The sequence below is a fragment of the Hibiscus syriacus genome, unplaced genomic scaffold (genome assembly GCF_006381635.1).
Source record: "Hibiscus syriacus cultivar Baekdansim isolate YM2019G1 unplaced genomic scaffold, ASM638163v2 tig00110816_pilon, whole genome shotgun sequence".
Classification (NCBI taxonomy): domain Eukaryota; kingdom Viridiplantae; phylum Streptophyta; class Magnoliopsida; order Malvales; family Malvaceae; genus Hibiscus; species Hibiscus syriacus.
The window spans coordinates 8,509-32,356 of NW_024062873.1; the positions used below are offsets into that span (position 1 = coordinate 8,509).

The following is a 23,848-nucleotide window of genomic DNA, read 5'->3' on the forward strand; positions in this document are numbered from 1 at the left end:
CGTGTATCATGTGAATTATCTTTGGTCAGATCATGGAGGCAGCAACTTCTTAACATTCGACTTGTTCTTCACCTTGCATACTAATTCACAGGGATAATTTAGTCAGTACACTTCGTTTTTTAGGTTATAAATGGACGAATTTCACTTTCTCTTTAAGTTGCGTACGTTAAGTATTATTGCCAGAAACAGCATTATGTAAAGATAGATAAGTTAGTTATTGGCTTAGAGGTGATTCCTCTCTCTTAATAGGTACGAAATTACCAAAAACGCGTTCTCAAGTGCAATTCGGTAAATTTACCCAAAATTGGAGTTATACAATAACTACGGGATCAACAATATAATTGGAAACTTTAATAGGGGCATGATCGCCAATTCCAATATTTAAATTATTATTTACGGCCACTACAAGAATCCTCCCGCGGCCGCTGGAACTAGAAACCGTGATTGCGTTTCTCCATTTAACAGAGGAGTAACTTACAAACGAAACGAAACAAAAAAAGCGAGAGAAAGGAAGAGTTTCATTGGGGAAGGGGAGTTAAGAATCTAGTGAGCTCAGCCAAGTTAGAGGTAATGATCTTTCTGTTCATGCATTCTTGTTGTTTGCTCTGTAAAGTTCGAATGCTTGTAAATAGTTTTTGGAAGCAAATTTGACAAGCCGAGTTTTCTTTTTTCCTTTTCCTTCCCCGGTGATCTCTGTATTCACACATAAAAAAGTATTTAACTCTCGATCGTGTTTTGTTTGCGTATTATGTTCTATTTCTAATATTTTCTGCAAAATTTTGAAGTTCCCTTTGAATTCTCTTTTTATGTAGAATCATTGACTATGAGTCTATTTAAACTTTGGGTACGATCTTGATTTCTATGATGAATTTGAGTCTGTTTCGTGTTTGAAAGAAATGAAAATCGGGGGTCTTTCCTCTGGAGAAGACAAGGTGTATTAATTTCTAAAGGAATGGTTTCCCTTTTCGCCTTTGAAAATTCTATTGAACTTTGACTACAATTTGACGGAGTTTTTAGCACGCTATCTCAATCGTATAGAGCTTTGATGTTTTTTTTTTCTCTTGATCGTTCTTTTGATTTCCTTTTACGAGGCAAAACAAGATTAATTTGAGGACTGATTTATTTTCATGGAAAATTAGCATGTTCTGACTCTTATATTGGGCTATTTCTTAGTATTGTCTTAATCGAGTGATCTCTTTGTTTTGGTTTAGAATGAATCAAATTCAACTTTATTGTTTGATTATAATTTACTTCATAATCTGGAGTTTTATTTGATTATATTTCGTTTGGAGTGTTGTATTTGTTTAGATTCCCACGTTGCTAATTGATTTCACAATTTTCCAGCTTGTTGTTGTTGAGGGGAATTAGCAGCTCTGCTTTCTCATATTTTTTGGACGGAATCGAAGTGCATGGGTCCTCTAGGTGAATTGCCAGCTTTGAGAAATCACAGAAAGCCTCTTGGGATTCGTTTCTTAGAACACATTAACAAAGGGAAACTATCCTATAAAACTCATCAAGCCATTGTCTTGATTGTAACATTTCTCGCTTACACTAGCTACCATGCCACAAGGAAAACAACCAGCATCGTCAAGAGTGCTCTCAATCCCCAGTCACCCGATGTAAGCTTGAATTTTCCATGGAGGATAACATACCTCAGTTCACCCGTTGAAAACAAAAGAGTTTCTTGGGTTCTAGGAGATGGTTGGGCACCATTTAACCGATCCGATGGATCCGTCTTGCTTGGTGAATTGGACGTGGCATTCCTCGCGATATATGCTTTTGGAATGTACTTCTCTGGACATTTGGGTGATAGAATGAATTTAAGGATCTTTTTGACAGTGGGAATGATCGGAACTGGCTTGTTTACTTCACTATTTGGTGTTGGGTTCTGGGCTAATATCCATAGCTTTTACTACTACCTTATAGTGCAAATGGTTGCCGGTTTATTTCAATCAACAGGGTGGCCTTCGGTTGTTGCAGTGGTCGGTAACTGGTTTGGGAAGAAAAAGCGAGGTTTGATTATGGGCATATGGAATGCTCACACATCTGTTGGGAACATTACCGGTTCATTGATTGCTTCGGCACTATTGAGCTACGGATGGGGTTGGTCCTTTGTTGTGCCTGGTCTGCTTATTGCTTTCATTGGCTTGTCGGTTTTCCTTTTGTTGCCCGTTAGTCCCGAATCAGTCGGAGCTGAAAGAGACGAAGATTTAGTGGATTCTCCTAGGAAGAGCGAAGAGGAAGTGACAGAGCTTCTATTAGGCTCGGATGCTGAGATCAAGGGGAAAGCTGTAGGGTTCATCGAAGCATGGAAAATCCCCGGGGTTGCTCCTTTTGCTCTCTGCCTATTCTTTGCCAAATTGGTCGCTTACACATTTCTCTACTGGCTTCCATACTACATTTCCCATACAGGTATGCCAAAATCTATTTGTGGTCTTGAAACAATGTTGAATTCATTTGTTTTTAAATGTTTCTTGGTTGAATAGTTTGTTCATTACTAATTCTCTGGTCTATTCACCGATGTTGCAGCGATTGAGGGAAAATATTTATCAAGTGAGACGGCAGGAAACTTGTCAACAATCTTTGATGTCGGAGGAGTGCTCGGAGGAATCTTAGCCGGACACATTTCTGATCGCTTAGATGCCAGAGCCATAACAGCAGCAACTTTTATGTACTGCGTGATCCCAGCTCTCTATTTCTACCGTACTTACGGACACATTTCGATGGCGATGAACATAGCTCTCATGTTCACTTGCGGCATGTTTGTAACGGCCCATATGCTCTTATAACAACTGCTGTCTCAGCCGACCTGGGAACACACAGTTCATTGAAGGGAAACTCAAAGGCATTGGCAACCGTGACGGCAATCATAGACGGAACAGGCTCCGTCGGTGCTGCGATCGGACCATTGCTGACTGGTTACATTTCCGCCAAGAGCTGGAGTGCGGTTTTTACGATGCTCATGGGAGCAGCTCTGGTTGCAGGGCTGTTGTTGACAAGGCTAGTGGTGGCCGAGGTGGTTGTGAGAGTTTCCGAATCAAGGCCACAAGGAGGATCCCAGTCAACATCCCAAGATGAAGAAATTGATGTATGAATGATTTGTTTGTAGAAGCTTCATTTGTATAGAGTGTGTGATTGTCATAATTTTTCTTGGCTCTAGTTGTAAAAGGAAGGGGAGGAAGATCCTTTGAAGCCAAGAATTTTCTGGCAATTCTCCATGATTAACATGGCAATGCAGCATGGAGAGTGGACGCTCCCTATCTATCTGCATGTACATTTTGTACGTTGTGTATTGTTTTAATACCATAGCCATAAATTCATGGATTTTTAAGAGATAAACATAATTACACTAACATCTATATTTACCAATAAATTCAATATAATCCGATTAATTACGATAAAAATCAATAATATATATATACTCCACAAACAATGATATATATATATATATATATATATATATATATATATATATATATATATATATTGAATGTGTTTGATTTTACATCTTATATACTACACAAACAATAATATATATACATTTGAATGTTTAAATTGTTAGGAAATAAACCGAGTACGATTAATTTCCCTATAACCAGATTAGTGAGAATGCGAAATAAAAGCGGAAAAATAATACCCGAAATTGATAATGGAGTTCAACCAATTGTGCTTACGTCTCCGGACTGCTGCAGATATTTTACTAAGAGAGAAAATTTACAGTTGTTTACAAAACACTCACTACTCACAAGAAAACTCTCTAGTATTGGGAGAAAGAAATGATTTTTGGGATGGATTTGAAGCTAAATGAGCTAGGGTATTTATAGTTGAAACTTAAGGACTTAATCATGTAAATACCCTAAAGTCTAGTGACTAATTATGATTATCCCATTACAATATTTCAACAAACATCTACCAAACTTTGAAAAACCATTTTTCAAAGAAACATTTACCAAACTTTGAAAACCATTTTTTCAAAGTTGGTTGCCAAACTTTGAACTTTTAATTTGGTGCATTGCTTGACTTTCAACAATCTCCCACTTGAAGACTGATTTTAATTTGTCTTCACACCTCGATCAATGTAGTAACATTTCTGGTCTTGTTATTCTAGCATGCCAACTGAAGCTGAACACAACTTTAGTTTGTCCGTAGTCACCGTCTTTGTCAACATGTCTGTCGGATTTTGAGCTCCACTAATCTTTTCAAGTTTCAAAATCCCATCTTCCAGAAGAGATCGAATAAAATGATATCTCAATTGTATGTGCTTCATCCTGGAATGAAAAGACGGATTCTTTGCTAGATGGATAGCACTTTGACTGTCGCAATACAAGACATTGTTTTCTTGTTTCTTGCCTAACTCTTCCAAGAAACTTTGGAGCCAAACCATCTCCTTGCTAGCTTCCGTAACAACGACATATTCTGCTTCAATTGTGGAGAGAGTAACTATCTTCTGTAGTTGAAAAACCCAACTCACTGCAGTTCCTCCGAGAGTATAGACATACCCTGTAGTGCTTCTTCTGATGTCGACATTTCCGGTTAAGTCAGCATCTACATAGCCTGTCAGTATCGTATCTCCATCTTTGAAACAAAGTGCTTTGTTTGTAGTACCCCACAGATATATGAGGATCCATTTGACTGCTTCCCAATGTACCTTGCCTGGATTATTCATGTACCTGCTAACAGCTCCCACTGCATGAGCAATATCTGGTCTGGTACATACCATGGCATACATCAGATTTCCAATTGTTGAGGCATACGACACCTTTACCATGTGTGCACGTTCTTCCTCCGTCTTTGGTGACTGTTCTTTGGAGAGTCTAAAATGAACACCTAAAGGTGTACTTACTGGTTTAGTATCTTGCATGTTGAACCTGGAGAGTACTTTGTTGATGTACTCAGCCTGTGATAACATCAAAGTCCCCGACTTTGTGTCTCTCTTGATCCTCATCCCAAGAATCTGTTTTGCAGCACCCAGATCTTTTATAGCAAATTGCTTCGACAATTTTTGCTTCAAGCGTATAATCTCTTGCATGTCTGAGCCTGCAACAAGCATGTCATCAATGTACAATAATAAAATAATGAAGTTGTTGTCGAACCTCTTGAAACAAAGTGCTTTGTTTGTAGTACCCCACAGATATATGAGGATCCATTTGACTGCTTCCCAATGTACCTTGCCTGGATTATTCATGTACCTGCTAACAGCTCCCACTGCATGAGAAATATCTGGTCTGGTACATACCATGGCATACATCAGACTTCCAATTGCTGAGGCATACGACACCTTTACCATGTGTGCACGTTCTTCCTCCGTCTTTGGTGACTGTTCTTTGGAGAGTCTAAAATGAACACCTAAAGGTGTACTTACTGGTTTAGTATCTTGCATGTTGAACCTGGAGAGTACTTTGTTGATGTACTCAGCCTGTGATAACATCAAAGTCCCCGACTTTGTGTCTCTCTTGATCCTCATCCCAAGAATCTGTTTTGCAGCACCCATATCCTTCATAGCAAACTGCTTCGACAATTTTTGCTTCAAGCGTATAATCTCTTGCATGTCTGAGCCTGCAACGAGCATGTCATCAACGTACAATAATAAAATAATGAAGTTGTTGTCGAACCTCTTGATGTAGCAACAATGATCTGCTTGGCATCTGGTAAAATCACTGCTACTCATGAAACTATCGAACTTCTTGTACCATTGTCTAGGAGCTTGTTTTAAACCATACAAGCTCTTCTTCAACCTGCATACCAGGTTTTTCTTACCTGCCTCTATGAAGCCTTCTGGCTGCCTCATATAGATTTCTTTCTCCAAATCACCATGAAGGAAAGCTGTTTTTACATCTAACTGCTCAAGATGTAAATTCTCTGCAGCTACAATTTTCAACACTAGTCTGATTGTGGATAATTTTACGACTGGAGAGAAAATTTCATTGTAGTCAATACCTTCTTTTTACTGAAAACCTTTAACAACCAATCTTGCTTTGTAACGTTTGCTCCCATCATGCTCTTCTTTGATCCTGTAATCCACTTGTTGTGGAGCGCTTTCTTGCCTGGTGGTAATTCAGCTAATTCCCACGTCTGATTTGACATAAGCGAGTCCATCTCATCTTTCATGGAAGACTCCCACTTGACTGAATCCTCCACTTGCATTGCTTCATCATAGCACTCTGGTTCACCATTGTCAGTCAGCAACAAGTAGTGCAAAGAAGGAGAATACCGTTGGGTTGGTTTAGGAATTCTGGAGGAGCGTCTTAGTTCCGGTGTGCCTGGTTCTTCTTGAACTGCTTCAGGACTGATCTGAACATCATTTCCAGAAATCTCCTCGAACTCAGCAAATTCCTTTGTTTCAGCTTCGATGTTTGAGCTACTTGATTCTATGGTTGATCTGTCTTTGTACATCACATTCTCATTGAAAATGACATCTCTGCTTCTGATGATCTTCCGATTTTCGTAGTCCCAAAACCGGTAACCAAACTCATCACCACCATAACCAACAAAGTCACATTTGTTGGACTTTGTATCAAGTTTACTTCTTTCAGTAGAGTTTATGTGTACATAAGAAATACAGCCAAACACTCTTAAGTGTGAAAGGTTTATTTCTTTTTTGCTCCAAACTTCATCTGGTATTCTGCCATCCAAAGGAACCGAGGGCCCACGGTTGATCAAGTAAGCTGTAGTGTTGATAGCTTCAGCCCATAGAAATTTGGGCAATCCGGCATGTATCCTCATGTTTCTGGCACGTTCATTCAGAGTTCTGTTCATGCGCTCTGATACGCCATTTTGCTGTGATGTCATGGGAACTGTTGTCTCCATCTTGATCCCATTGTTTGCGCAGAAATATCTGAATCTACAATTTATGTACTCTCCTCCATTGTCAGACCTCAACAGCTTGACTTTTAGACCAGTCTCATTTTCCACCATGGCCTTCCATTTTCTGAAGGTATCAAAGACTTCTGATTTATTCTTCAGAAAATAAACCCACACCTTCCTTGTAGAATCATCGATGAAGGTGACATAATATAATGAGCCTGCAAAAGATGGAACTGGAGATGGTCCCATACATCAGTATAAACCAACTCTAACTTTTCAGCCTTGGGTGTCTTACCAATCTTTGCAAAGCTGACTTTCTTTTGTTTGCCAAAGATGCAATCCTCGCATAGTCCGACATCTACATTCTTTAGATCATGCAATTTCCCCTTTGACAAAAGTGTATTTATCCCTTTCTCGCTCAAATGGCCAAGCCTTTGGTGCCATATGTTTGATTTTCCATCAGCATCTGCTACTGCAATGATATTCTCTAAATTTGAGGTTATATAGAGAGTACCAATTTTCTTACCACGAGCAATGACGAGTGCTCCTTTAGTAATCTTTCATTCACAGCCTGAAAAGATTGTGCTAAATCCTTCACCATCAATCTGTCCTACAGAAATCAAATTTCTTTTGAGGCCAAGAATATGTCACACTCCTTTCAGCGTCCAGGTGGTCTGATTTGGCAACTTTAATCGGATGTCTCATTTTCCGACGATCTTCAAGGTTTCATCATCGGCTAGATGAATATTCCCAAAATCACCACTGACATAGTTCTCCATGATTTCTCGGCATGGGGTGGTGTGGAAAGATGCCCCTGAATCCAAGATCCATGATTCAATCGGACTGTTGACGCTTAGAATCATGGAATCACCTGTCTCCTCTATCACGTTGGCAGAATCTTGTGCGCTGGTATCTTTCTTGGTGCTCGACAATCTCTTTTAAAATGACCATTCTTGTCGCAGTTATAACTGGTAAAATATTTCTTTCCCGTTCTTGATTTTCCCGTTCTGGATTTCGATCTGCCTCGGTTTGAATTTCTTTCTGAAGTTCTCCCTCTAGACTCCGTGTGCAAGGCTGAGGAGGTTGATGCTTCACCCGATTCTCTTCGTCGAATTTCTTCACTCAATACCAGATCCCGAACATCGTCGAATTTTAATTTAATATTTCCTGACGAGCTGCTGACTGCTATAACAGTAGCATTTCAACTGTCTGGTAGAGATGATAAGAGAATTAAAGCTCGAACTTCATCATCAAATTCAATTTCCGCGGAACTCAGCTGGATTGTGATTGTGTTGAGCTCATTTAGGTGTTGAGCCACTGATGCCCCTTCCGCCATCCGCAAATTGAATAATCGCCTTATCAAATGAACTTTGTTTGAGGCCGATGGCTTCTCATACATACTGGAGAGAGTCGCCATAAGACCCGCCGTGGTCTTTTCCTTTGCTATGTTGAAAGCAACATTTCGGGACAACGTCAGTCGGATAACTCCGAGGGCTTGTCTGTCGAGAAGAGCACAGTCTTCATTCTTCATGCCCTCTGGTTGTTTTCCTGAGAGAGGTTGATATAGATTTTTCTGGTACAGAAAATCTTCAATCTGCATCTTCCAAAAGCTAAAGTCCGCACCATCGAACTTTTCAATTTTCACATTCCCTTCGTCTGCAGCCATCGCTCCCACTCAAATCTGGCTTCGTTTGGATCTTTTCTGACAATTCTTGCGAACCACCGTGTATTCGAACACCTCTGTCGACAAATTCGTGTTGTCGACAAAATTTTTACAATTCACAAAATTCACTCTTCACGTGAATAGTAATGAATAGTAACCTCGTAAAAAATTTGACAAAATTCACAACCAAAAGCTCTGATGTCAGTTGTTAGGAAATAAACCGAGTACGAGTAATTTCCCTATAACCATATTAGTGAGAATGCGAAATAAAAGCGGAAAAATAATACCCGAAATTGATAATGTAGTTCAGCCAATTGTGCTTACGTCTCCGGACTGCTGCAGATCTTTTACTAAGAGAGAAAATTTACAGGTGTTTACAAAACACTCACTACTCACAAGAAAGCTCTCTAGTATTGGGATAAAGAAATGATTTTTGGTATGAATTTGAAGCTAAATGAGTTAGGGTATTTATAGTTGAAACTTAATGACTTAATCATGTAAATACCCTAAAGTCTAGTGACTAATTATGATTATCCCATTACAATATTTCAACAAACATCTACCAAACTTTGAAAAATCATTTTCCAAAGAAACATTTAGCAAACTTTGAAAACCATTTTTAAAGAAACATTTACCAAACTTTGAAAACCATTTTTTTCAAAGTTGGTTGCCAAAATTTAAACTTTTAATTTGATGCATTGCTTGACTTTCAACATAAATGTGTTTGATTTTACATCTTCTTATATACTACACAAACAATAATATATAAATATATATATATATATATATTTGAATAGTTTAGGAGATTACAATATAATATTTGTTCAAGATTTTTTTAGTCGTTCACAATACGTACACACCTATAAACGCAACTACTTGAACCTAAAACCTCAAGAAGAAATAAAACTTTCTCTAACCACGGAAGTCATTTAATAGATTTCAAACAATAATATTAAAAAAACTAAACTCGATAGATAAATATATAAACATAATATTTATATCTGATTAAATTATCGACCTAATTTTTAAATTGATCATTAGAAACTTGATTTAGTTTGGCCAAATAAATTATCTTTTTTAATTTACTTAATCTTAATCTGATTAGTTGGATTAATTTAACTTCTACTTTTGTTATTACCCCAGTGATTTACGTGTTCATCACCTACTAAGAAAAGAAGATCTAACCTACCTTGGATGGCCCTTACTGAATTTGATTCATCTACCGCTAAATTTTGTATGGGCCACTTGGATATCATAGTTAGTCGGGTTTTTTTTTAATTCGGGTTCAGATCAGGTCGGTTTGAGTTTTTTAAATGTGATATTCAGGTCGGGTCGAATTCGAGTTTAGGGTGAAAAATACCCGACCCGACCCGGAAAAAATAATTTTACCTTATATATTTAAGAATAATTATAATAATACTCATCTATATATTATTATTTTTAATTAAATCACTGTTTTTATTTAATAAAAATACTATTTTCTATTATTTCGGGTCGAATCAAGTTCGAATTTTATCTCAAAAGGTAAGATCGGGTCGGATGGATGATATATATTATACGGGTCGGATTCCGGGTGGAGGAGTCATTGTTCTCAGGTCGGGTCGGGTGGACCAAAAATCCGACCCAACCCGACCTATGTCCATCCCTAATTATAGTAGATATCGCTGGTGTATTGGCCACAAACTTGATCTTGTTACCGTGGAAACCAATAATTAATAGGGTACAGGTAAGGTATGAATCATCTGAAAGCCACAATAATTATATTATAACAAGGTTAAAGTAAACCTGCTATTTATCTCTCCCTACCGGCTGATTAATTATTGTATTAAATTATTTGTCTTAATAATGACTAATTGTTGTATTAAATTATGAGTCTTAATATGTGATGGTTGATCTTCATACTAACTAATAAGTAGGATTAAACTCAGAATTTTATATCATAAATATAAATTTTTAAGAAATTATATTAAAAATTTATGTATGAAATTATAAAATTTAAAAAGGATAAAATTAAATCATCAATAAAAAATATAAATAAAATATTTAAATTATATAAAAATTTAATTTTTTTTTAATAAATATGACCGTCTTCAATAAGCCTCTATTCATCCCAGTAAAGTGACAGCTTTCTAAATTTTGTAATAGATTATTAAGAAATCTTTCTGCGCAGTTAGTAGTTCGGCCCACTAGTAAAGGGACCTGGCTGCCGTTAGCACATGAACATCATGGGCCTAAAAGGAAAATTAGTCCTAAACATTGGCTTTAGGAATAGACATTATTAACCTTTTTCAATGGATTCATCTTTTATTTAAGTTCAATCTAAATTTATATTAATTTATTTGTATATTGTAATAATGTTCTGATTTATAATTATTTAAACATATTGATTATAATTATAGTTATATCTATAATTTTAAGTGAGAGAGATTAAGTAGAAAAAAAACTCAACTAGCTATGAAGTTGTTTATTAGCAAGTATGATCTTAAATGAACAAAAAATTGATAAATTATAGGTTTAAATGTCACATTTGTTTCTGTAGTAGACTTAATTTATCATTTTCGACCCTATCGTATTTTCGTTACAATTTAATTCTCAAAATTATTTAATTACATTATTCTATATCATACCCTTAACTTAAAATCGTAAATTGATAACCTTAAACCTCAAACCTTAACCTCTAATTTAAAACCATCAATTTAAAGTTATAAGTGAAGAGTAGAATATAGAATACTACAATTGAACAACTTCGAGGACTAAATTGATACAAAAATATGATAGAGGCGAAAATGATAAATTAAGTCTACTATAAGGACAAAAATTATTCTTTTACCTAAATTATATGTAAATTATTTGTTTATCAAATTAAATAAAGTGTATGAAAAAAAAATTCATATTATTTTATTAAATGAATGTATTTAAATAAAAATATGTTAAATTCATTTATATTTATGAAAAATTTTGTTATTAATTAATTTGTTTATAAACTCGTTTATTAATTTATTTATTTAAACCTTCTATTAAATTCGTAAAAAAATAATTACAATATTTATTTTTATGTATAATTATTAATATTCATGTTTACGAAAAAACATGAACGAAGTTAATGGTGAATTGTCACTTTCTAGAGATATTAGAAAAGAACAAACGCTGAGTGAATAAGCCCGGTTTTATTCATTCCTCAGCAACGAACAAATCCAAATTCAATGCAGTCACAAAAACATACAATGAAAATAAGATTCCAATTGCAAGTTCTAATCAAACACCAACTTTACGGGGAAAAATTCTAGGTTTTTGTTTTGCAAATCCCAATTTCATATTTGATCATAAAAGAGGAATTCTGTTTTCTTTCCCATAACTAATGAAGAGAAAAACAACATTGAACCTGTTGATTCCATTGGCATTTAGGATCTAATCGTCATCCTTGTTCTTGGGCTTGCGGTAATTCTCCTCGACATGCTTGGCTATGAAGAAGGCGGAGTCGGCAAGCTTCTTGACGTTGGGAACGTTGTAGTTTTGGGCAACGTAAATCCCGCAAACTGTGCCTGCGATGAAGGGAAAACAGCTTTTTATTATGCCCATGCTTTGCTGTAATAGCTCGGAAATTTCGTTAGGATCGGAAATAAGGGATTTGGGGTTATAATTTGGGGATCGGGATTTTTTTAGGGATTTAGGGCTCTGTGAATGATCCAAATGGTTCCTGCAAGATCGGAATTTTGACGGAAAATAAGTTTGAACTCAGAGGGCTTAATTGTCATTTGATAAGGGCAACACAACGAAAGAAATTGTTTAAGTAAATTACCTATTTAGTCACTTATCTATTACTTAATTTCTATTTCAGTTAGTCTTATTTAAAAAATTAAAAATGATGTTGTAATGATATTTTTTTTATTTCTTTAATACTTACATGTAACTTTTAAATTATTTTTTTCTCATATAAACAATTTAATAAGATTTTTTTAAATTAATTTTATTCAACCAGTAGGATAATAACATGGATTACCATATTAACTATGTTAATTTTACCATACCATATATTTAAGTTACGATAATAAAATTTAAAAAAAAGAAATTAATGTTGACCGAGCACTTGAGCTTCCTTTAGGCTCTTATACCTCCTTGGCTTTGCTGGCAAATTTTGTGCTCAATGTGTTTATTCAACTCGTCCTCTCTCTAAAGGTCAGTTTAATCTTTTTCCATGAGCCTTAATGTATTTTGAAAATTTGACTTTACAATGATATAAATTCCATGCAATGATTATTTGTGTTAAGAAATGGATTTAACAATAATTTTCTATTTAAGATCCTTCAATACATGATTCTAACTTGAAGCAGTACTTTCAGCAATGTACATGACAGGTTAATTAAAGATAAATATGTTTGAGCAATGTACACCCTGCTTTGTGAAATTTGGTTAGTACTTTGGAAGAATCGTTTTGAAAGGATAAACAATTGAAAACATGATTGGAACTTTAATTGCCGGTCCTCTCCTTAAACAAAAGCTGTGGAAATGTCAATCAAATTAGTCATTCTTAGAACATTAGAAGATCTCCACATCTGAATCTTAGCTAAGGTTCTTCCTAGTTAGCATGTTTATGTTATTTATCCTCAAGGTATTGTGTTTTTTCTTTGACTAAAAAAGGGAAGGTTAAATGGAATAACCGTTGATTGTTAAAGTGAATTCGTAATAATTTATTTTTATAGAGCCTTGTCCAATTATTGTGGTTTCTGTTTCCGTTGTGCAGACTGTTTTTTTTTTTTGGGTGAGTTATACCCCTTAGAAACTCGGAAGTTAGTAGAACGCCTTATCAACTATGTTATCTACAAGGTAAACATTTTAAATGATTTAAACAGTTTGGTTACTCGTACAAGCCTCCTAGCTCCTGCTTCCTCCTGGAATATATCTTCTCAGTTCTGCATCTGTAGAACAATGGGTGCTGCTGTATTGTTAGTACTGAATTGAGCAACTGAGCTAAATAAATTGCTTAGCCAAAAAGGAAAAAGAAGCTAAATATCTTGTGTCAGTTGGCGTAAGTTGCTCCTGTTTGATAACTGATAGTTTTATGGTAAATATTATGTTTGAAATTGCTTATTCATTTTTGATTATTTCAATCAGAAATTATCTCGACAGGTTTCTAGGGTTATTTTCTTGTGAGGTTCATATTTCAATTTTTTTCTTCTTCACTAATGCTGATAAATATTGATGATTTTTGACACAGGGGACCTTTCTACCATTAGCAATTGCACCAACGGTATTCCAAGCAGGCCTTTGGTCAATTTGGTTGATTGTTATATGTTGTCTAAAGGTATATAAATGTAATTTGTGATGGAGGTCTTGTTTTTAGCTCACATTGGAAGCAATTGAATTGCTTTTTTTGCATCCTAACATTTTGCTGAGCAAATGATACAGATGTTTCAAGCTTTGGCCAGGGATAGATTTGAGCGTTTGAATGCCTCCCCTTCTGCTACACCATGGGCATACTTTCGTGTCTTTTCTGTGTTTCATTTTGCCCTCTCCTTCAGTTTATTTTGGTATTGCTCTATTTCTTACTTTTTTGAATTAGGAAAGTCTTTCATAAACACCCTTTTGGATTTGCAAGTAGTGTAATACAAAAATATTTTTCTGTGTAGTTACCAAGCCTCTAGGAGTTGATATATGATTTATTAATTTCGTTACTTTTTGTATGCCCTTTCAAATGTAGTGACCAAGAGAAGTAAAGTACCTGTTTTTCAAAATCCTGCTCTGGCATTTCTTCATTTCATGCAGGCAGTTAAGCTTTTCATATCTTATCTAAACTATTTAAGTTACTATGTGGGTTCATTTCAGGATTTGGCTGAGCTTTATGTTATACAAAACCGTGAATTCATCCATGTTTTTCTGTTGTTTTTTGAACCTCTAAGTATCGCTTTTGAGACCATGCAGGTATCCTTATTGAATGTTTTTTTTTTTGGGGGAGGGATTTTGTGATAAATATGTTCATTCTGAATGTTCTGGAATACGGTTATTCTGTGAAAGTTATTGGATCATGGTTTGATGAGGTGCTCTTTGTTGTATCTACTATTCTCTGTAGGCTATACTCGGGTTTCAGCTGCTTGAAATATCACTCCATTCAATCAGGAACAATGCTGATTGCCAAAGAGAAAAACTTTTTGATTTATCAGCTGCAGGTATTAACTTTTTCTTTTTATACTTGGATGTGATTATTGAGTGTTGATAGGTTGGCTATTATCAATGGTTATCTATTTATGGAGTTCATGGCTTGTAAAGTCTTGTTTTAAGCTGCAAATGTAAGGGTTTCATTGTTTCATCATCATTCACATTAAACTAATCTGGCCTGTATAATAGTAAGGCCATATGAATAAGTTGAAAAGGCATTTTTCTTCCTTACATGTCTGAGTGTGGCTCAATATCTAATTCTTTCAGATTACAAAGTTTATATCTTTGGTTCTCTGTAATTGCTAAACCTTTCTAGGCTTGAATGTTATTTTACTCTTTCATGAGTTTCTTTCCTCATTAATTCATAAGTTTGTTGCATTCCTTAGCTATTTAACCTTTTCCTTTTTAAGAATGGTTTTCTTATTTGGTCGTCTGGCTGAAAATATAAGGTTCTTTCTTGTTATCATTTTCTATTTGTTCTCTTCTCTATCTGCCTACACTTCTTTTCTTTTAACTATTGCACATGACTGCAGGTTCATTTTGGGAATGGAAGGGCATTCTTATTCGCAATATAGGTTTCTTCCTTGACATGGAAACACTGTTAATGGCACTTGGACACTATGTTCTTATTTGGTGGCTCCATGCATGGCATTCCATCTCGTAGATGCAGTTCTTTTCTTGAATATACGTGTAAATATTCTGTTGTTCTTTATGTTATTTTACAGCTCAATATATCCAGAAGTTGACATCCCAATTCACATTACTTCTATTCATAAATTCAATATTTTTTTATCAGGCTTTACTAAGTGCAATTGTGAAGCGTGTAAAGGGATTTATTAAATTGAGAATGGCATTTGGGGCTCTTCATGGAGCACTGCCTGATGCAACATCTGAAGAGATACGAGCATATGATGATGAATGTGCCATATGTCGGGTATTGTCTGGTCTTTATTGTGCCTTTTCAGGATTTTTACTGATTTCTGAAGGTCTAACTAATTTCACAAAGCTCAGGAACCTATGGCCAAGGCTAAAAAGCTTCACTGTAATCACCTTTTTCATCTTGCATGCTTGAGATCCTGGTATGGTTATATTATATAAGTTTGATTTGTCTTATTGCCGGTGTGTAGATGAACCTAATGCTGGATATTACATGTCATGGCAGGTTGGACCAAGGCTTAAATGAAGTTTACTCATGTCCCACATGTAGGAAGCCACTTTTCCTGGGAAGAAGAGAAATTGAGGCAAATTCTCGCTCTGCAGAAGCCTTAAGTGATGAGCAGTTGGCCTGTCAGATAAATTCTGGTCTAAATCGACCAAATATGCCTGGTCACACCCTACCTGCTGGAGTATTCCCGAATCATATGCAGAATGCAGAAGGTGGGCCTTGGAGGTATGGTTTCTTAAAATTATTCTTCATAGCTTGGCTTGGAATAAAAGCCTGTGATGCCTTGTAGAATAATTAGTTCATTCATTGTTATTGAGCATGTGAAAGCTGGTGTCGTAGCCTTTTGGGAGGGTTACTCTGTTGTACCTTCTGTTTGGATAGTCAATTAAGAAGTTCATATTGAGATGGGAAACATTTACTCTTCTCGATTATCAACTGAATTTCCTTCTCTTGTTAATAGTCATTCCTTGTTAAATACGTTTGGCGGAATGATATGACGAGCTGCTAAAGAGAAAGGTGCCTTCAGTTTGTGGAAAGGAGTAAATGGCATCATGTGCATTATTTCTTCTGTTGGTGTAAACGAGGGGAAAGATATTATAAGTTTCTGATGCCTTAATGATTGATTCTGATTTTTATTGCAAATCAAGTAGTCAATCAACTATTTAGAAACTGGTTGCAAAACGTTTCACTATTCGTTCTGCTTCAGTGTGCTCATCAGGATATATATTATCTGTCCTTTGCAGGAGTGCGGGACTGGATTCTGAATGGTTGCATTCTTGGCCAAGCCAGAATGTTGATGGAGCTGGTCCTTCTACCGATACCATATCAGTTGGACTTGGGAGAGTTCATATGATGATGACTGCTCAGACTGCTCAGACTGCTCTAGAAGATACTGCTTGGAGCCTTTGGCCCATGAACCCATCTCAGGCTGCTGCAGCTGCTTCATCCATTCCTCCAAATGTCGGTGTAAGATACCCCACAAACACTGGAAGTTTACATATTAGGACTGGTGCACGCACAGCAAACGACGGTGTAGCAAATACACTTGCCATGGCTGAGATTGTACCGGAGGTTTTTCCTCATGTCCCAGATGAACTTATTTTTTCAGGTATTGTTAGGATCTACGGCAGTAGATTAAGGTTTTTGGCATACAATTCTAATGTGACGATGCATTGAATTTTCTGTTTCTTTTTAGCTGGTTTATCACCTCTTTGGGGAAGGGGGGAGATTACTCACAGGATATTGAATCCATCCCGTTTTCTGTTTCATCGTATATAATGAACGGAATTTGCAGGATTTGCAGAAAACAAACTCTGTTATGGTCACTGTGAATAATCTTCTCCAAATGTGACGATGCATCGAATTTTCTTTGGACATGAACAGTGGGCAGAGGTATTGAATTAAAAGAGATGATTGCTTCCTCTGATGAAGTTTCATCTTCCTACAAATTATTTATTCAAGACGGATGGTCCTCTGTGTATATATATAAAAAAGGCAAGTTTTGGTGAGAGAAAATAACTTGAGTGATCGAAAATACCTTATAATATACGGTTTTAACAATTTTTTTTTGATTTACGAAAATGACTAACAAATTCGCAATGCGAACTCTAATTTCGCAACTCAATTTTTAAAATTCGCAATGCGAATATGTAAATCGAACAACGAATATGTAAATCGCAAAGTGAATTTATTTTTAATCAAACTCCCAACACATGTCAAAATTTTAAGGTTTTCGTTGGGACCCATGTCTATTTTCTCAATGCAAATTTGTATTTTCGCAATGCGAATCCTCTTTTAGCAATGTGAATTCTCTTTTCCCTTATCCTCTCCTGCTTCAATGAATCAACCAAAGGAACACAAGCATCCATCTGCTAAGGTTCCAAAAGGGAACCCATATCACAGTGCAACTTCCGGTGAAATGGCCATATATCGTGCGAACAGTCTCATCCTTAAGAAGGTGAGCTCGTTGTTCTTTTGCTAAACTCCATCTCTAGATTTTCTTTCTTTCGAATCGTCCACTTCCATTCTATCTCTCGTCATATCGTTGAATCTTTTTGTTTCCACTTTTTATCTGTTTGCTAGGCGGGTGTCCAAGTGGAGGAACCAGTGCAACAGGTTTTCAACGGGCAAGAGGTGGAAGTGGGGATTGCTCATCCCTTGATTCTGTTTCTTCATCTCCAAAACATGTATATGTTGCGAAAGATGAACTGGATATGACAAACACTAGTCCCGTGACAGTTACATCGAATTTATTTGGAGCTTTAAGTTCGACGCCAAATGTTTTGGGTTATTCTGATGTTGGAGAAATGGATATTAGGAACTCCTCTCCCTAACGAAATGGATATTGGGAACTCCATTTCTTCATCTCCAGAACCCATAGAAGTTGTGAGGAAAGATTGAATGTTCACACCTGATCCACCATCTGCACTTCCTACATTCACTCCCGGAAATTGAAACAGGAGATACAAGGGGTGGAGAGGGGGGAAGAGAGAGTCTTTGGCTTTGAAGCAGGAGAGGATAAGGGGGATAAGAGGAGCTTGCGAAAAGAGAATTAGCATTGCGAAAATAAACATGGGTCCCAACGAAAACCTTAATTTTGAGACACGTGTTGGAGTTGTGATTAAAAAGAAATTCCCGGCGAATTTCAAATTCTATGTTGCAAATTTTAAATTCTGTATTGTGAATTTTTGTCGGTTATTTTTCGTAAATTTAAAAAAAATCGATTAAAATCGTATATTATAAAGCATTTTCGATCATTGAAGTAATTTTATCAACAAACTATTCACATGTTTAAGAAAATGAATAATTAATTTATTTTTTTGCCTTCGCCGATATTCGATTAGATTTTATTTCAATATGATTATAATATATATTAGAATAAATTGTAGTATCAAATATCACTTATTTTTTTAATTATTGTATCAAATGTTATTAAATTATAAATCGTATCGATTGCAATATTAAATTTTAGTTTTACAATTAATTATACATTTAGGTTGTTAGATAGTAAATGACGCATGAATATAATGATGTTTTAGACAATATCGGTTCTTATGTTTATATAGATTTTTTAATTTATACATTGATTTTGTCATTAAATTTTAAATACTTAATTTTTTTCCGTTGTTGATGGTTAATCGTCGTTTGTCACCAATTCTCATTCATGACATGATTAATATCAATGTAAAATCGTTTTACACTTTTTTTTAAGTTATGTTTATCTTTTCAAAATAATATTTTTTTATTATCTAAATTTTTGAACTAACACTTGAGATCTTTCAAATTCAAGAAAGGTCTTAAACTATCTAAAAATGGTGAATTTTTTTATTCAATTTCGTGAAATTTCAAAAAGTTTTGAAATTTTTAAAATTTTTAAAATGATAAAAAAGATAACGAGACGAGTTTATTGACAATTAGAATGAGTGAAAAAATTTCAAATTTAAGAAAGAAATGGTGAAATAAAAAAAATCAATTTCCATATTATCACTGCATCAATGCCAAACTATTATGCTATTCGATCATTAATACGTTAAAGGCCCGATAATATAATTATATATAACTACGTATAAAATTAAAGTTTACTACTCAATCAAATCAATTTATACTTTAATCGCAAATTTTATAAAAATAAAATAAATTTAACTATCATTATTAATTTTTTTATTATATATTAATCTAATAAACTACAGTCACTTTATAGGGGCGGAGCTTAGTGAGGGTCCAAAGGGACTCCTACCCCTGTTAAAATTTGAATATTCGGTATAATTTTGGTCTAATAGTATTTTGGTTCATGTAAAAATAAATATTTAAGTTAAAAATATAAGAATTTATTAAATATTTAATCAAGTAAGGAACGAACTAGAAGGATAATCTTGTGTTCTCAAATTTTTTGGTCTAATAACAATTTAGGTCATTGTAAGTTTAAATATTAGATAAATTAGGTGTTATCTTGTAAATTTTGAGTTTTTTTTTTAAATTTTTTTTTATAAATCTAGGGTAATATTTGTACAAATACTCTCAACTATTTGACAATAAACGCTCATACCCCTACATGCGCAGTGCTCGAAAGGATAATAACAATCTCTTAATCACTAAGGTCGTTTGATTCGTGTTGAATTTTAAATTTAAATATCTAATAAGTCTTTACATTTTTCTTAAATATTTTAATATTTTGATCTCTATAAATATTTAGTTTTGGCTCGTCCCTTCCCTTGTTTCACATAACCAAGCATCGAAAACTCTAATTAATAGTAGTGTAACATATGTAATTCAATAGGTTTTTTATTTGGATCGTTTGGAAACAGTAACCGTCACCAAAAAGTTTAACTTTTCGTCCAAGTAACCGACACATCCCATGAACTCCAAACTATAACTAAATCAAGAAACACTCGCTTGATACTGATCTCCTCGTTCTTCTTCACAAGAAAGCCAAAAAAATAATAATAAAGAAACCCGCTGAAAGAAGGCGAGGACAAGAGATGACGAAGAGATACACAATTTTGCAGAAGAAACTGAAAGAACTTGAATCCCAACTAAACCAAGTGCTTTCTCTTCCACTGAACACCCAATGCCACCAAAGTTTATCCCAAGACATCCAACAGCGCTTCCTGTTCTTGAACAATCTTTTGTCCGCCGAAGTTGCTTCTCGTCCAAGAAACCCTTTCCACTTGCAACACATTACCGGGAGGTTATTGGAACTTGAAGCCGCTTTCAAGGAGTGGGATAGTTTTCAATCTTCGGCACCCGACCACGTCGAAAAGGGTTCGCCTTGTTCTTGCACCGAGTCGTGCCTCAATGACGATGGCGAGGAGGTGGAGGCAGCCGAGGAGGGTTCTTCTGAGTTGATCAGTTTGTCTGATTTGGAACAAGCGGCCGAGGCCTCGACTGAGTTGGGTTTGGTGGCTGGTCTGGATTTCGAAGGTTTTAAGGAACAAGATGAGATGGAACATGTTGAGAAGGAGATGAAAGAAGAAAAAAATTGGGTTGAGGAGACGAAGAGAAGCATGGTTAGAGAAGGAGAGAGGAATGGAGTTTGGTTTGGTAAGAGTTTGGCATGCGGAGTACTCATTGGTATGATTTTGATGGCTGTTCTGATGGTTAGATTTTCCGGATGCTGCCGTTGTTATGAGGGTACTGATTATACCGACTCCCTTAGGCCTACTTAGATGCTGATTTCTATTGAATTTTGAGGGTGAAATTCACCAATTATTTCCAGATGCTGATATCTGGTATTTTTAGCAGCTTGCATTAATGGACCAACCATTTATTTGTACTACTCTTTTAGCAAAGGGTTCAAGTGATACAATATATAAGAGCTTGGGATGGAGGAATGATTCATAATAATTTTTTTTTTGACGAAATACACAATTCATCATAACTAGCCATAAATGGCATTAGTCAAAAGCACATCACGAGGGGCAGTGATCGGGATTGCATGAGCAGCCACCACCAGGCCGTGGTGATTCCCAGAAATGATATTCAGTGGGACATGCACCTAATTAATTAATTAATCTTGATATAATTATCTATATCTAATCTATTAATTAATTAATCTAAATTTTATAGTCTTTTTTTTAAAAAAGTTATCATGATGTATGATGTCATTTTCCCAGCATCATCCATAGATTAAAATCTTTTTGGATCAACTCCAAATAGATTATAGGTATTGTATATTTTTTTATTAAACTGATGCCCGTTTGAGTTGTCAATCTCATGAATTACAAAACAAATTAAGCAGACCGCAGGAATGCTGCCCTCTGTCGAGCCACGATTGCAGCACGATAAAACTGATCCCTCAAGGAAGCCAAAGTTATTGCCCCGCAACAGCTGCTGCTTCCAGTTCTTCATTTGTCAGGAACCTGGTTGAGGAATGAAAATCTGTTTCCGAGCAACTTTCAGTCGCTTCCGGCTCAAAAGATCTCAAGGAAAACTGGGTCCCAGCTGCCTCCACAGTTTTATCAATGAAAGTTGATCTCGGCATGTAATCCTTCAGTCGACATATGAAGTCTAAATGCCCCCTTGCAGATCGATATGCAGGAGCTCGTTTAGGAAGCTTTAGGTAAGCCATGTTACGGACATCGAAGTCCCATAAAAATGATGTGTGGTGGATCCACTTATTCTTGGTAATGGATTGAGCATTTCCACCAAACTAGTGGTTACCGAACACATAATCATTTTCACGAAGATGGAAATCACCAATTCCTTGGAAGACTTTGCTGTATAAAGTGCTGCTCCAAGACATGATTGGTCGAGGATATGGCTGTAAGTCAGGGACTGCTTCTTTGTTGCATATAAAAGTGACAAATATTGTCCCATGGTCAACAATAACAGTACCTCCCCCGGTAAACCTTCTTATGACAGGAACCTGATCGCGCAACACGGATTCAATTTCAAGAAGTTCAGCAGGTTTCCCTGAAACACCCATTACAATGGTGGGATCATTAGTGCCATCGTTGATTATGCACCAATTCTCTGATGAAGTTCGAAGCAGTTGTTCCTCTATATGTAGTTGCTGCAAAATGGGCAATCCTTTGAATCTCATAAGATTCATCATTGGAAGGCCAATGTTTCTGGTCGGAGGGATAAACATTTTAGAACCGGAACTTGAATTCCGGGCCGGACTTTTTCTCCTTTCAAATTTCAATAAGGGACTTTCCGCTGATACGGCAGCTTAAGGTTTGAAACAGGAGGAGAATCTTCTGCCCTGTTTAGTTGCTTTATCATCATCTTCTTCATGCATTTCCTAATCTTTTCATGCTTCTTGCTTTGAAGGAATCCAAAGACTAGTGCATGGATCTCAACTTCCACAGCTCCTCACCTGGTATACTTGGGAACAGAAGCAATGTTGTGTAGAGAATCCTATCTTTTGCAAACTTCAATATCACAAACTTCCACAATGTCTGTCTGCCAGATTTAAGCACCAAGATTTGCACGTTGCTTGAAGAGTGTGCGAGTGACTCAGTCAAAGCAGGTTTTTTCTCTTTCAATTTTTCCTTAAAACGCATCAGAAGCCCGCAACGTCTAACCGACACGAACACTGTTTCAACCACAACTCAGTCGTCATAAAGCCGTCGTATCAGCCCGGAACCAGTACATCTCAAGAGTGACAAATATAGCAAGCAAAATCAAAAGAAGGAAATCACAATTTTAAAAGAGGAAAAAAGAGAGAATATTTCCTTCCAGGCTCCGAGCTTGATGATTTCCGACTACTGAAGTGCAAACGTCTAACCGACGGTCAAAGCATGACCCAACCCAAGGAGAGTAGCATACTTCCTTTCAACGCCCATTTAATGGTGGAAAAGACTGAGGGGATTGGGAAATCCGGAGACTCGATTGGTTATTTGAAAAGTTTTGGGGGAAGTTTTCGCAAAAATCGGACTGTAAAAACTGTAGAGGAGGGAAATAGTTTTGTTTAGGAACCGTTTTGGGCAAGAAAAGACCCCAGACGGCAAGAAAAGCGATTGAAATCGCGGCGGCGCTCAGATTTTCGATTCGTGTTTGGGAAAGATCCAAGTTGAAGAGAGGAAAAAGAAGAGAGCGGTTCTAGGAAATGACATCGACCGAGGATGATTTCGGACGACGGTGGCTAGGGTTCAGTGTTGGCAGGAAAGAAAAAAAAGTTCCTTTAGGGGTTAAGAAGAAAATGAAATTTATATTAGGCTTAATATAAAAATGGGTAAACTTAATTTCATTTATTTTCAGTCTAATTAAATTTGATCATTTATTTAAAATTTAAATACATTTGATCTCTTACATTATCGATTAATTTAGTTTAAGTTACTCAACAATTAATTTCTCTTAATTCATTAACATACGTCTGAATTAATAATTAAAAAAATTAAAAAAAATCCACGTGTCACTTGTTATTGTTGAATAATTCTCACTGCTCTATCTTCAACCTATGAATTCCCTTCATTTGCAGCCCAAACATCATTCACGTCTGAACTATAACTATGGTTATGTAATTTTGACAATCTTTTTTCCCTCCATTCTTTATAGCCATTGCAGTTCAACTTGACATCTTTTGTGACGGCAAGATCGACCCTTTCTCACCAGGACATATA

The 23,848-nt window shown here is 35.9% G+C and overlaps 3 protein-coding genes and 2 pseudogenes across 3 annotated transcripts; 3 read left to right on the forward strand and 2 right to left on the reverse strand.

The window, feature by feature from the left end:
* Positions 1 to 450: 450 nt before the first annotated feature.
* On the forward strand, positions 451 to 3,283 carry LOC120141954 (putative glycerol-3-phosphate transporter 1). The gene is given in 4 exon segments (XM_039156714.1): positions 451 to 567; positions 1,345 to 2,412; positions 2,530 to 2,763; positions 2,766 to 3,283. Coding segments are annotated over 3 exon segments (1,566 nt in total). The 5' UTR covers positions 451 to 567; positions 1,345 to 1,409; the 3' UTR covers positions 3,095 to 3,283.
* An 8,486-nt stretch (positions 3,284 to 11,769) lies between these two features.
* Positions 11,770 to 12,144, reverse strand: LOC120141898. Its single transcript, XM_039156660.1, has one exon. It carries the CDS (start codon positions 12,044 to 12,046, stop codon positions 11,876 to 11,878), a length of 171 nt encoding a protein of 56 aa, XP_039012591.1. The 5' UTR covers positions 12,047 to 12,144; the 3' UTR covers positions 11,770 to 11,875.
* Positions 12,045 to 17,219, forward strand: LOC120141904 (annotated as a pseudogene).
* A 398-nt stretch (positions 17,220 to 17,617) lies between these two features.
* On the forward strand, positions 17,618 to 18,029 carry LOC120141948 (UDP-sugar pyrophosphorylase-like). Its single transcript, XM_039156708.1, has 2 exons — positions 17,618 to 17,742; positions 17,868 to 18,029. The coding sequence occupies exons 1-2, from the start codon at positions 17,623 to 17,625 to the stop codon at positions 18,000 to 18,002; spliced, it is 255 nt and encodes an 84-aa protein (XP_039012639.1). The 5' UTR covers positions 17,618 to 17,622; the 3' UTR covers positions 18,003 to 18,029.
* A 3,432-nt stretch (positions 18,030 to 21,461) lies between these two features.
* LOC120141933 lies at positions 21,462 to 23,397 on the reverse strand (annotated as a pseudogene).
* Between the last annotated feature and the right edge of the window lie 451 nt (positions 23,398 to 23,848).